Source organism: Equus asinus, chromosome 8 (assembly GCF_041296235.1).
Source record: "Equus asinus isolate D_3611 breed Donkey chromosome 8, EquAss-T2T_v2, whole genome shotgun sequence".
Lineage (NCBI taxonomy): Eukaryota > Metazoa > Chordata > Mammalia > Perissodactyla > Equidae > Equus > Equus asinus.
This window is the reverse complement of record NC_091797.1, coordinates 57500867-57515385: the sequence shown is the minus strand read 5'-3', so window position 1 is coordinate 57515385 and position 14519 is coordinate 57500867. Positions and strand designations below refer to the sequence as shown.

At 44.1% G+C, this 14519-nt stretch overlaps 1 protein-coding gene and 1 long non-coding RNA gene across 12 annotated transcripts in view; one reads left to right on the top strand and one right to left on the bottom strand.

The window, feature by feature from the left end:
• Nucleotides 1-14519, bottom strand: part of ADTRP (androgen dependent TFPI regulating protein) — a 64739-nt gene that overhangs the window by 10843 nt on the left and 39377 nt on the right. For all 3 annotated transcript variants that reach the window (XM_070515627.1, XM_070515626.1, XM_044773230.2), the window contains one exon: nucleotides 8956-9071. In XM_070515627.1, coding sequence (XP_070371728.1) covers nucleotides 8956-9071 — 116 coding nt within the window. The remainder of the gene's footprint in view (nucleotides 1-8955; nucleotides 9072-14519) is intronic.
• LOC123287008 (uncharacterized) overlaps nucleotides 1-14519 on the top strand; it is a 71174-nt gene that overhangs the window by 33509 nt on the left and 23146 nt on the right. The window lies entirely within an intron of this gene.

The window sequence follows — 14519 nt, the reverse complement described above, 5'->3', positions numbered from 1 at the left end:
AGTGAGATACCACTTCATACCCAATAGGATGGCTACTATCAAAAGACCCCAGAAAATATTGAGTGTTGGAGAGGATGTGGAGAAATTGAAACACTTGTGCACTGGTGGTGGGAAAGTAAAATGGTATAACTGATATGGAAAATAATATGGCAGTTCTTTGAAAAATTAAACATAGAATTACTATATGATCCAGCAATTTCACTTCTGGATATACACCCAAAGGAATTGAAAATAAAGACTCAAGGAGATATTTGTACACCATGTTTATAGTAGCATTATTCACAAGAGCTAAAACATGGAAGCAACTAGAGTGTCCCTTTACAGATGAGGGGATAAATAAAATGTGGTATATACATGCAACAGAATATTATTCAGTCTTAAAAAGGAAGGAAATTCTGACACGTTATAACATGAATGAACCTTGAGGATATTATGCTAAGTGAAAGAAGCCAGTCACAAAAGGACAAATATTATATGATTCCACTTATATGGGGTACCTAGAGTCACCAAATTCATAAAGACACAAAGTAGATTTGTGGTTGCCAGGGGTTAGGGGAGGGGAGAATGGGAAGTTACCGTTTAAGGGGGACAGAATTACAGTTTGAGAAGAAAACAGTTCTGGAGATGAATAGTGGTGATGGCTGCACAACAATGTGAATGTACTTAATGCCGATGAACTATATATTTAAAAACGGAGGCACCACTCTTAGCTTTGCAAGTATGGAGTTTGCACTTGGTCTCTAGTCCTGACCACACCAGTATTACTCTGCTCTCCCAAACTTGTCTAGATGCGCCTTTTATGTAATCAAATTTTACTAGATTGAAACAAATAATAAGAATTATCATTATTACTAATATTGGAATTACGTGGATGTGCATCCCATGGATGCATTTTAGAAAGACACCCACAGCACTTCTTTCCTGCGTGGCTGCTTCTCATGACAGGACAGAGAAGGTGTAAGGGACAGAAGGTAAATATCCCCAAGGAGCTAGGGCTAGGAGTTTGGGGTCAGAGAGGAGATCTGGATATACTTCAGGTGGGTTGCATTAGTTAGTTCAATTTGTTTACCTTATATACTCGAAATTAGGGCTTCCTGGTTCCCATGCACATTTATATAAGATAGTCTACAAATAAGGACATGCTCCTAGAGGCCTGGAAAGTTTCGGTTTATTTACTTCATTTTTGTTTCCTTCAGCATAAGGTTTGTAAAGGAAAGTTCCAGAGGTAAGCTAATGAAGTCTGTACTTTCACAGAGAAAGTGCAAAGGAAGTTATAGGTGTGTTGAACAGACAATGGGAAAAGTAACGAAAATACAAATGGAGTGTTTGGCAAGATTGTAGTCATTTAATGAAGGGCGGTCAGCAGAGAGGCCTGAGTGAGGAGATAGTCACACTCAGCTGGTATCACTTCTTTGTGGCTTGCCTGAATATGTGTTAACGGGAAAGACAGAGAGAAAAGGAGGAGGAGGAGGAGAGGGAGGGAAGGGGGGAGGAAGGAAGTCAGCATGTTGGAAACTGAATTTGTTTCTCTCCTGTATCTCAGTCAATGTCAGCTCTTCACTCATCCTGGCCCCCATGAAATCATATCTCAATGCTTCTCCACTGCCTCATTTCATGATCTCAGGCCGGGCTCCTTCACCTCATCTGGGTTTCTGTAATTGTCTACTCACTGGGCTTTCTTGCTCCCTTCAATCCACTTTTCATACCACAGGCCACCAGTAATCCGATAACCTTTCTAAAAGAGAAATTTGTCCATGGTGTTCCTGTGCTTCCAGTGGACCCCTGTTGCTTTAGGAAAATAGCCAAGCTCCTTCACCAGCCTACCTGGCCTTGCCCTGCCCACCCGTCCAACCATCCACCCATCCACCCTCCGATCTGCCATCTGTCCATACTGGACCCCTTTCTGTTTCTTCAATGAACCAAGCTCAGTAGCTTCCGGGCCTTCATCCATGCTCTTGTCTCTGCTTGGAATCTCTGACCTTTTTGCTTCCTAGGACATACTTGCTCTGGGCCTGGGTCAATTTTGCTCATGCTCGAGTTTCAGCTTCAAAGTCAATTTCTCTAGAAAAGATTTTTCTGAACATCCTTCAACCCCCATTCAGTAAGGTTCTTATGCCCTGCGCTTCCCTACCAGGAACTAACACCGCTGTTACTTATTTGATTGTCTTTCTAACTAGCCTGGAAGCTCAATAGGACCAGGGACTGTACCTGTCATGCACATCCATTTTCCAAGTGCCAGTACACAGCAAGTTGTTCCTATTTTTAAATTAATGGCTGTTTGGGGTGGCTCTACCAGCCCCATGGTTCCCCTTAACTGCTGCTCACGGCAGTTGCTGTGGACAGTGCTTAGCTGCCTTACCCACCGAGAGCACCACAGCCTCTGAACACTGGGAAATGGACCCAGCAGCTTTCCCAATTTTGCTTACTCTGATGCTCACTTTATTAGTACTGGAGGAAGCCGATGATTCTGACCTTCAGTTCAGAGATCAATATTCTATGTCCTTCTGGAGCTGTCTGCTGTGTGAATCTATGTGAGTCAGGCTGGGCAGGCACAAATTGATACCAAAAAGTAATCTTTTATAGTCTCCTCATCCTAAATCTTGCAGCGTCAAATGACTATCATGAAATTCGTGTTTTCTACGTCTTATCAGTAGGAAGTCTGTGAGTTAGAGATTAGTAGATAACTGGGGGTTTTGTGGGCTCTAGGCATATAATTATTAGTGTTAACCCTTGTGTCTGACCTTTCTGACCCATCAGAATAACTCAAATAAAAGGAGTGAAAAAAATCTGTGACACTAGAGCGTTAGACAAATAGTTTACGTGGATGTTGAAAATATTGGCAATAATGAGAATTGTTGGGGCGGCAAGCTCTTCAAGGATTAAAAACTGTTGCCCACACCTCCCTGGAACCCCCACTCCTGGCTCGAAGCTTCCTCCTCCCTTCAAGGACCAGGGTGTTCTTGTACATTCCTGGTTTTCTGCCATCTGATCATTCTTCGCTACTTTGCTGTCCCCTTCCCCCTCCTGTCCCTTAGATGAGGGCGTTTCCCCAGCATTCACCCTCGACTTCTCCCCTCTCCCCTCTCTCTCTCTCCAGTGTCTCCTCCCGCCCGGAGGGTTCGCTCCCTGGATCTCCACAGCCCCTCTTCTCTTGAGAAGGCCCAGTCTGACTTCCAAAGGAAAGTTCCTCTAAGCAGAGGTTCTCCACCTTGGCTGAAAATTAGAACTGCCTAGGGGGGTCTGTAAAAATGCAATGCCCAGGGCACATCCTAAACCAATTAAACCCGAATCTTTTGGAATGGGACCCAGATGGGATTTAAACGGACTTTTTTACTTATATCCCAAACTATTTCTTTTCTAACTTCTCTACATCTATTATTGGAATCACTGTCTTCCCAGTCTACCAGCTGAAAATTCTTAGAATTACCCTTGATTTTTTCCCTTTCATTTGTCCTCTAGGTGCCAATTAATCCAAAAGACCTGTTCTGTTACCTCAACAACGTGTCTCAGGCATGCCCGTCATTCCTGATTGTCCAGCTGTATCCTTCTTCACTCTCTTATTCCTAATTTCTCTAACAGGAGTATTGGTTGAATAGGAGCTGAGGTCGGACAGGAAGGAGGGGAAGTATAGGTCACATATCCTCTCCTGGTCCACCACCTCCACCCCTCTTCACTTTGCACCCTGGCTGGCCTAGACCCAAAAGGTGGAGTTGGGTAGCATCTTTATATTTATTTTTGCATATAAATTTACATGAGGACTAAAGAGTCCTTCTGTGGAATATGGCGTTGGGATTCTGATCCCCGCTAAGATTCAAGCTTAGAAAACTATGGTGCATCTAGAGGGTCCCAGATAAAGATCCTATTTCAGGAAAAAGTAACACAGGCTCTGGGAAGGAATTCATCCCAATGCACAAGTGGGAGTAGGAGGGGATTGCTGATGCTGGGTTTGGCAAGGTGGCTGGTCCTGGAACTCAGCTTAGTCCAGCCCACTGGCAGTTATTAATGTATTCTGGAGTAAGATATCCATATGTCTCAGTGTATATGTGTAAATGGGTGCACGAATTTCAAGGATGGTTACACCTGGAGACCCAGGCAGTTTTGCTGTGGGACCTCACCTGAGCACAGTATAGAAGAAAGGGATCATCTCTCTTGCCTCATAGGAACTGTTATTGAGAAGTGACTTTATCAAATATCTCCTCCAAGGCTGGATTATAGCTGCATGTGTGTGTGATGCTTGCACTTGGCATGCAATATCTTATACATTAGCAGAGACACCTATGGTGTCAGCAGATTTCTAGTCTACCAAGAGCAGGGTAGTGGTGCACTCCAGGCCAGCTGGGGCTGTTGCAGTAGCCAGTGACACCTTTCTACTTCTACCCACATAGGGTAGAACATTGGCAGTGTTGGCATTGTCAGCAGTGGGGGTGGCATCCTAACCTTTAAGAAGCCAGGTGGAGGTGTTAGGCCCAGGAGGCTGGGTATGGTGGCTTTACAATCTGTGTGGGTGAGCAATGCTCAGGACAGTGTACAACATGGGCAAGTGTGAGCGCTCACTGGATCATTAGAACTCCTTAGAGATGGAGGTCTTGGAGGACTGGACCCCCTGCAGCCAGGTAGAGGGGTGCTCCAAGCACCCGGATGTGGGATGACGCTGGAACTATGAAATAACCATGGAAGAAGAATAAGACATTGTGATTAAACTAGATGACTTAAGAATATCCTGGCTAATTTTTATTTGTATATTGTTTTATTATGTTTTGCTTCCCATGTCTTGCCATTCCAATCCATTTTAAGCACAGTTATAAAGACAGGCTACGTAAAGCACAATTCTCTAGCCAAGTTACTAATACTTCTCAATTCCTGGCTCCACGTCATAGAAACAAACAATAGCAACAACCAAATCTCACTGTCTATACTCTGTCTAGCCTCCTCAGCCTTCCATCCGCAAGCCTCTGTGAGAGGGTAGTCCAGGTGACTTCCCATTAGTCTCCTTCCTTAATAGGTCCAGGTAAGCAAATTGCTGACTGTTGCTCTAATGTGTTCTGGGCTCCCTTGGCCTTGGGACTGTGCTCTGTTGTTCACTTTCTTGCATTTTTTACTTCTCCAATCCAGCCAGTCCTTCAGGGCGCACATCTAACACACACCTTTCATGAAGCCTTTCCCACACTGCCCAGTTAGACGTAATCGCTTCCTCCTCTGCGTTCCTGTAGCTCCTTATGTTCTTTGTGACATTTTATCATTTCCCATCTTGTGCTCTTATAATTTGTATGCATGGCTCATCTCCACTTATTAAGTGCAAACCCCCTACAGGCTGGGGCTTGGCTTTATATAACTTTGCTTTTCCCAGCAGGCCCAGCCCTGGGTTAGGGGAAATATTTGTTCAATGAAAGAATGAATAAAAGCCAGCAGAAGGAACTTTCTATTTTCCTGCTCCTCACCACTGCCTCAGAGAGAGCCAGGTGAGGTGTTTTGGGGTGAGAGAGAGGCGAAGAGTAAGCGAGCTACCATATTTATAGGTGACTAATGCTTTCCAAAGGAAATGAAAGATTTGCAGTTGTTACTACTTTGCAAATCTTTATTTTCCCACTTAGGGGCCAGCCCTCCAATTTTGCAATCTGAAAAATAATGAAAGGCCAGTGCCACATGTGAGGCAGTCCCCACGGTCTTGATGGCTATTTTTAGGTCATTGTAATGTGGTTTCAGCTGTGAAATTCTTCTCCAGCTCAGTTATGGCTGTTTTTCTGACTCAAGTTTGTTTCTCATGCTCTCTTTGGCCCGGGCCCATGTTCTTTACTGCTCTGTCATTTCCCTATTTGACCATCCAAACTGGCACACCTAAGAGCTAACCCATAGCCACTTCCCTCAAATGTCTCCATGGATAGCCACAGTTTGTAGAACTTGTTGATGGCCATCTGTGGCCGTATCCACAGTCTGTGGAACTAGTTGATGGCCATCTGTGGCCATGCAGGCCCATGGCCCCCAGATCATTGTGTAAGGGTGGAGACAGCAGGCAGCAAAGAGTCTTGGCTCCCTAACCAGGACACCAACAGAGGTAGGGGAGTTCCAGTCGGTGAAACAGCATAAAATGCCCTCATACAGGTGTATTTGCTTCATTCTAGCAAAAATGAGGCCTGATGGACCCCATGCTGATTTAGTCATTCATTAATGATAAGGCGGTTCAAATCCCAAACCACTTCAGCTCGCCATGGGGGTCTGCACAGTCACATTCTGGCTGGGGGCAGATCCCCTTCCCTTCTCTCCACTTGCTCCATTACAGAACTTGGAACAACAACATCTTGAAAGCTTTTAGATTGTAGAGACTGGGTTAAGCTTTTTCGCATGCCCACCCCTCCAGCATTTAGCAAAAAGTATTTTGCACATACAGGGAGTTGAACTAATAACGGCCATATGAATAAGATGGAAAGAAAATAAGATTTGGAAATAGGAAACCTGGGTTTTAGTGCCAGCTTTGATTTTCCCAGCCATATGACCTTGGGCACGTCATTTAACTCACTGAGCCTTCAGGGCTCCAATGCTGGATGATCTCCAAGTCGCCTTCCACCACCTGCCCCTCTGATTCTGTCTGCATTCTGATTGATACTGTCATCAGTTGGTTAACATCAGTTCTCCTGAATTACCACAAATGCCACCAACTTCATCTCCCTGTCTCATTCCTCTTTAATTTCCACACTTCAGCCAGAATCAGCTGTCTAATCACCTTTCTTACGTAAGCCATATCATTCACTTCTCTGCTTAAAACTTTTCCGCCGAAAAGCCCTCAGTTTAAAAGTCGAAACTCACTGATGTGAATCCATGATCTAGCTTTTCCCTGTCCTTCAATTCAGTCACACTCTCAGCTCCTCCAGCTCTTCACAGATGCTGTTCCCTCTGCCCAAAGGTCTTTTCCATGTCTCTTTCGAGTTATTCCTACTCATTCTTTGGGTCTCAGCTTAGACATCACTTCCCTTAAGAAGCCAGCCTTCAACATCCCTCCCAGGAACCCAGAGCACCCTATGCTCATAGTCACATCACCCTGTCTTCCCTTGTTTTGTAACTTTCCCCTCTCCTAGACAGTCCCTAAAGGCAGCAATGATGACTTGTATATCACTGTATCTTTGCACAGTGCCTGGCACTGAGGAATAATTGAACGAAGATATGATGCACCACACTTGACCTGCATCTTGTCACACCTCCTTTTCCCCAGCCCCCAATCCCTGCATTGTTGGAACACATGCCCCGGCACTGACAAGCCAAGCCCTCTTGACGACTCCTTCTCGTCTTTACAGCAACTACAATTTCCCCCCAAAATACCAGTGGCCTTAGGTGCTATTTTACCCTCTAGGTCTCAGAAGAGGAAAAGAGTGAGGGTCAGATACGAGGATTGATGATCAACTTCCAAGTCCTCAGGCAGAAAAGGTTAATATGTCAAGAGCCCTATCTTATATATGAACTCCAAAAGTTACTCTTGGCAAGAAAAGGTAAATCACATTAAAGTCCACCAAAAAAACAGAGTATGGAAATTCATGTGCGTAATCACCCAAATACCACCCTGCCTGTCCTCAACACATACACCAGAAAGAAATATCTTTATGGATACATACTCTTACCCATCCCGGATCCCAGGTATCCTATCTTTAGGGATTTGTTTCTTTGGGTTGAGCCAGAAATGGTAAATACATGGGATATATCCTGCCGCTCCCCATTCTCATGCTATTGGCAGATATTGCTAAATGATAACACAGCTCTTTTTTTGCCAGGATCCTTCTCAACACAGTGCTCCAGACATCAACTACCAATAGGTCCCCGACTTAAGCCTTATTCTCTAAAGGGTCCTTTGTTAAACTGCAAAGACCTTAGGCTGAAGAGGATAGATCACTGCAGCTTGGGGTAGATTTATCAAGCAAGTGCTTTCTTCAAGACAGGAGAAGCAAAAAAGACTTTGGACCCTCAGGAAAGGAGGGATGCAGAAGGGTGGGAGGAGCAGACTCTACAAAAGGGAAGGAAAGGTGAGGGAGGAACCATCGTCTGAGTTCTGGACACAAAGGTTACTCAATCTTAGACAAAGGCTGCTAGGTATCCCTGTGGGATGTGTTCTCTTGCTGGCTTCCGTCTCTGACAGAGCACTATGCTGAATTAAACTCCCCCAAAGGGAGCTTACCCAGATGTCAGGTAGGAACAGTTTACGTGAGTCTAGACTAGAGAAGAAACATCATGATTAGCTTCCAATCTTCAGGATTGATGTTTGGCATGCCCCTTTCAGTAACGCAAAAGCAGGGGTGTAGATGAGAAGGCTATAGAATGCAAAGGGGGTTTTCCAGTCACTGGGTGATAGGCTAAGCACTTTCTCTTGATTACAGACCACTGGGCAGCATTTCTGAGAATTAGTGTTGCCAGGTGGTTGAATGACGAAATCTAGGCCAGCTACTTAAATTATCTCCCATGCCTCCAGCTCGGCTGTTCTGCAGGCCCCTAGTCAATTGCCCAAATGCCCGCCAGGAGCTCTAGTGCCAGATGTTGATGCAAATAAGCCCATAATGATACAGGCAACAGGAATGGACCAAACCTAGTATGCTCAATCTGTCAAATGCCTTTTTGGATGAAATATATTTAGATGCTTCGGGTCATTCAGCCATTCAAACATTTTAATTGCAAATGGAACCAAAGATCAACATTTTCCTGGGGAAAATAACATGTGTAGCTTTGCAATGACTAAGTCTTCATGAGATGGAGAGGAACTCGTGACCAGCATACATACCTGTGTATTCTTGTGTGTATGATGTTTCCATGAGTATCAAAATCAAACAATAAAAGAATTCTTATCTGGAAATTTAAAGATGGTTAAATCCCCAATAACCCAAGATAAAGACACTCTAACAGAACAGAACACATCTTCTGTAATATCCTTTAGAGTCTTGAATGACAGGTCTAAGTTGATTTTCTCTACTCAATTCTTACCTGCCCATGTATGCAAAGCTGGCAACAGTCAACACGGTGAGTCCTGTCTTCTTTGATGGATAGCGATGTGGCCTGAGGATGACTTCGGCCAATGAGATGGGCAATATGGATGTATGCTGTAGGAGAAAAAGTGACAAATCATAACGTCAGGGTGCCCTGGCTGCCTACGGTGCCCCTAATTCTCTCTCCCCCTCCAATCCACCTTCTTATACAACTTCCAGATGAAACTTTCCAAAACTTGGCTTAGATCATGCTCCTTAGTTGCACAAGGAGCTGCAGTGGCTCCCTATTGCCGAACATACTGGTCCAAACTTCTTTGTCTGACTGCCAAGGCTCTTGCAATGTGCTGCCATCCTCTCTGGTCCTGCTTATTGCCCAGTGCTCCCCTCCCCTCACACACACACACATACACACACATGCACACTGTACACACCCTCACTCAGACACACACTACTCCACTAGAACAAGACTGTTTCCTTCATTCTCCTTTGTGCTCAGTGTGCTTGCTCCCACCCTCATGCTTTTGTTCATGCCTCAACTCTCTATGCGGCATGTGTCTTCTCTCCCTCTATTCATGTCGTCCATGGTCTTCATAGCCAACACAATCTTCCATGATTCTGTCTCTGAATTTTCCTCTTGCTAATTTCTCTCACTCAATTCTACTGCATTTATCTTCTGTGCCATGTAGTCTAGCACTTACGATGTGTGTTCCTAAGCTCAGGGGAGCCAGACAACACATCATAGCCTGTCTCTGCATTCCCCATTGCACTTGGCACCGCGTAACTGTCCTGTGAGCAGGTGGTAGGTGCTGTGGGGTATGTGTGAGCCTCCTCTTGAAACCCTCCAGGACCCCCCTTTCCTTCCCTGGTTCACCCTTCCTTCAGAACCATCTGTCTTCTCACATCTTTCAAACCCTTAACACCAGATTATTTTAAGTGACATAATCAAGGATATATGCCTTTCAGAATAGTGGTGTTTTCAGGTGCAGGGGTACTGAGGTCTACACCTCTCTTGGTTATGGGAACTGACCTGGGAAAGGTGACTTGAGTCTGTGTACAATGTTCTCTCATTTATTAAGTACGTTTATTAAGCCCCTCTGCCATATTCTGCGCTTATTGGTAACTTCTAATAGGGTCCATGTTTTATATTTTCTACATTTACAGCTATCACTTCTCTTTCATCCCTGCTCCCCAATTTCCTTGGCTCCTGGCAGCCTCTTGCACCCATAGCCCCCACCTGTGAGCTCCATCCCATCTCATTCCTGAGACCCAAGGCAGCTGTGTCAGCTCCGCAACTACAGTAGTCATTGGGCTCAGGAATGTCCCAGTGCCCGGGTCGCCATGCTCCCGTGCCCAGCTATGCTGCTGGAGCCTGGGTGCTGGTTCTGGGTGGCCTTTGCAGTCAGTCATGTCAGTCTTGTGCTCAGAGGCATCCCCAGGAGGCGGTAGCTTCCTCCCATCCTACCTGAGCTAGCTGGGTACAGTCAGGCGATTAAGACCTCAGATGACAAGAAACGTGACAAACTTTGGGGGGGCAGGGGTAGGAGGAGAAGGAACAAGTCTTAAGTTTAGGGCATTACGGGGCAGAAAGGGCCTCCTGGGGCCCTGTCTAGGCTGCAGGTGGGTGGCACGGAGCAATTAGGCCTCTTAAAGGCCCCAGGTACCCACATTTTAGTAGCAATGCCTAGAAGAACAGCATTCTGGACAAACCATAGCTTTTATACACTTTGTCCAAGGTTGGTCCTGAACATAGTGACTGGTTGGATATGCAAATGCAGAAATTTCTAGGCCTACTTTCATGCCCTCCTCTTTCTTTGGTATGACACTGGCTACAGTTTCAGTGTCTCTGCCTGCAATAAAAGAGCATGGTGCTTAAGGGCACACACTTTCAAATCTGACCCTGGACTTCAGTTTCTTGAGTCATGAAATGGGACAACACATAGCACACAAGTCATGGAGGTGCTGCTCTGAGGACTGGGATAAGTACACGTAAAGGGCTCAGTCCTTGACCCATGAGAGTGTCCAGTGAGCATTAGCTGTGACTGTCACTATTATCATTGTGATTGCCGTCCTTCATCTCACTGGTGGCCCGATGTGAAGAGGTGTGAGGCGAAATTCTGGGATGTCCGCAGCACCAAGTGCTCAGATGCACCCTGACCTGTGGCCTGTAGGAGGCTGTGGCATGCAAGCAGCTGGAGTGTGGTAGCAGAGCTGTCCCCGTGGCCACCCGTGGCTCCCTCCCCAGCCCACAGCTGGTGCCTATGCTCTCAGCAATGGCTGCCTCAGGGCCCTGGCAAAGCTCCGTGACTGACGTTGACTCTCTTTTCACCCAGAGACCACCTCAGGAGGCCAGAGATGGGGCTGTCTACCCAGCAAAGCCGCCTGCCTCTCCACTTGCCTTCACTCTGCCATAGCCAGGAAGATCCAACTTCTATTAGGAACCATTAACAGTCCCATTATACTGGCCATTGATCTGACAGATTTTATTAACCCTGCTCACAGTCAGCAGCTTCTGTTCTCTACATTAATGATCACTTGGAACAGAATTCCTGTGGAATAATGTAGTGTGTTTGCATTAGGAGCAAATGAGTTCACAGTGATTAATGCTTTTACAACAAATAACTCAGGAATGCATGACTGGTCACCTCTTCTAGGAGTCTGCCCTTTGCAAGTGACATTCATTGGATTTCCAAATGAATTCTCCCTGATGGCTTCTGGGAAGTTTACTTCAGTGATGTCATTAGTGACAGGCCACGTACTGTGGCTTAATACAAGCTAAAAGGTCTTCAAAAGAATCACATTTTTTGGTGAGGGCTGGGGGTAGGAATGAGGAAAGGAGGAAGACCACATTCTGTGAGCTTTCTAAATACTGAGCTACTGTGAAGAGCCAAGCGTGGCGCAGTAAACCTCCTGGTATTTCAAACGAACTGAGATTTCACCTCATGTTGGTATAAGTTACATAACCTTTGTCAGGCAGTGCATATTTTTTTCTTTAAAAAAAAGGAAAAAAAAATCAGTACGAGTAAAATCAAATATGTTTTCTGCTTCCAAAAAATCTAATAATTAGGCTGGGATTGACACAAATTAGAATGCTGCCAAAAATTACTGAAAACAGTGACTCATTCTGTATTTCAATTAACAGTTTCTCAGTTTCCCTTATAAACAGGGAAGCTGACAAAAATTAATTATGTCAGAGGGGGTAAAATATTTGCTTCCTTAGTAAACAAAACATCGTGGGCCGAAACAATAGTAGCTGTAAAGAGAGGGGATGCAATCAAGCTATCTTTCCTTGTCAATGAAGCCATCATTTTGGTAGATTTTCCTTCAAATATGTCAGTCCAAAAGCATTGGTTAAAAGGATAGTGTTGTTCTTTTCCCATCCTTTTCTGCTAAATTACATCTTTTCTTCCCGTCCTTGGTGTGACGCCTATTTCCATCTGAAAATTTTGGAGACAGAATTATAAGCATGAGATATTGATTTAAGTATTAGCAGAATAATTGCACTTTAGATTCCCTGGTTGCAAAATAGGCTTGTAGATAAGTACTAAAATTTACCAGCCCGTGGAGCATTCTTACAAGATTACATGAGTGGCAACACGGGAGATAATGAGAACTTATTTTTACTCACCTCATGCTAGTAGATGAGTAGCTGTTATCAACAGCTTCCCTGTGTATGAGGTTAAACTCACAAGGGACGCATTTGCCTGACTCTTGCAAAAGAGGCAAGCCTTCATCCCTGAGGTAATATGGAGCTGACAGTTCTTCATCATTGTCATGGGAGAGCCAAAGACTGAATCCATAAAGCTAGGATGGTCATGCTCTTACTTCCAAGATTCTTGGGGGGCTAAGGGCACTGCATTTCTTCCAGTGAAAGAAGTTCAGGGAGCCTCCACATTTTAAAAATCAGATAATAACATTTTAAAATGTGATCTTTGCCTCTTTCTTTTATTTCATTTCCTTGTTGGACTAGCTCTTGTGTGGAGTTGGATTGACCAAGATAAACAAGCCAGCTTCTACCTTCTCTGACTGGTCTTTGAGAGACATTCTCCTGCATATGTTGCTACTAATTAACGAGCTCACATAATACTCCCCACTTCGTGTTTGCCTCAGTCTTCTCCTCTCTTCTTCTGCTCAGGCAACACTTGGATCTAAGAATTAATTCCTTACATTGGCTTTTCCCAAACTGAGGTCTTTTCCCCCAAGTCTCTAGATAATGTCTTTGGTCTGTTCGTGGTGCTAATGGATAGATATTTTAAATGAAGTTTTATTGCACTGACAAGATCTCATTTCTGGGTACATTAAGGAGGATATTTTTGTTTACTATATATCATATATATTACTTTTTAAATTATTTTAAAAAATGGAAGCCTTCACAAAATCTCCTCATGGGCAAACACACGGTCAAAACATCAATTAAAACTTAAACATAAATACAACAGATGTGAAAATAGAGGCAAAACAACCCTAATAGAGTGCCATTATACCCAGGCTTGTTATTACACTGCTGGATCATGTTCCTTAAGATTAAAAACTACATGCAGTAAAAACACGCAGTAATAGTTGTTTTGTAAATCCTAGTAAAGCAATCTCTGGTTTTGATAATACCATCCATTTGCCAGCTATCAGCTTTTCCCTCGCTCTTCCCCACCTTCCCCCACTGCCATTTCTGTCTCTAACTCCTACAGGTTAGGACCATGGTGATGGTCTTTCTGGGAATATTTTGTATCCCAAAGCAGAGACCATCTGTTTTGTCTGTGGCCCCTAAGTTGTTAAAAGTGCAATTTTGCATTAAGTCAATCTGATATATGGAAATCCAGAAATGTAGACAGAGGCTATATTGCTCATATCTCTAGGCGACAAAAATTTTTTTTTTTAAATGCTTCCACCTACACTACCTGCAGGAGTCTTTTCAGTCTTAAATACTAGAGTTTAGGAGATAATTGGATTTGTAAAAATTCCCTTTTCCACTTTCTAGGAACTCAAGCGCACATGCTAGTCACCACTGTAATTAAAGAGTCAACGTTCAAATGCCTGGGGAGGAGGAATTGGAAAGATAAACCACCTCCAGAAAGAGCCACAGGCTTCTCTTTGATCTCCACTCTCTACCTAGGTGGGCTCACACAGCCCAGCCTGGTAAAAATTCAGAAAACAGAAGTGAAAAACCAATAGTCTTATTTACTGTGCAAGAGTAGTAATGTTTGCAATTTACTCTAAAATGCACCAAAAACAAGATGAGTTGATGGAAGGATAGATGCATAGATTTGTGATAAAGCAAATACAGTAAGCTGTTAATAATAGATTTAAGTAGGGGGTGATACAGGTGTTCACTGCAAGCTCTCTCAACTGTGCTTTATATTTGAAAATTTTCATAACAAAATGTTGGGAGAAATGTGAATCGTCTTTACTGACCTGGAAAGAGAAACGAACGCTCCACCGGGCCGAGGAAGAAAAGCATGCCATTATGTATGAACTCAGATGTGAATGGAACAGGTGGTTAAATGATAACTTTCTGAATCTTCTAAGGAGAGTTTCTAAGTGATTTCTTACTTATTACACTGTTGTCCT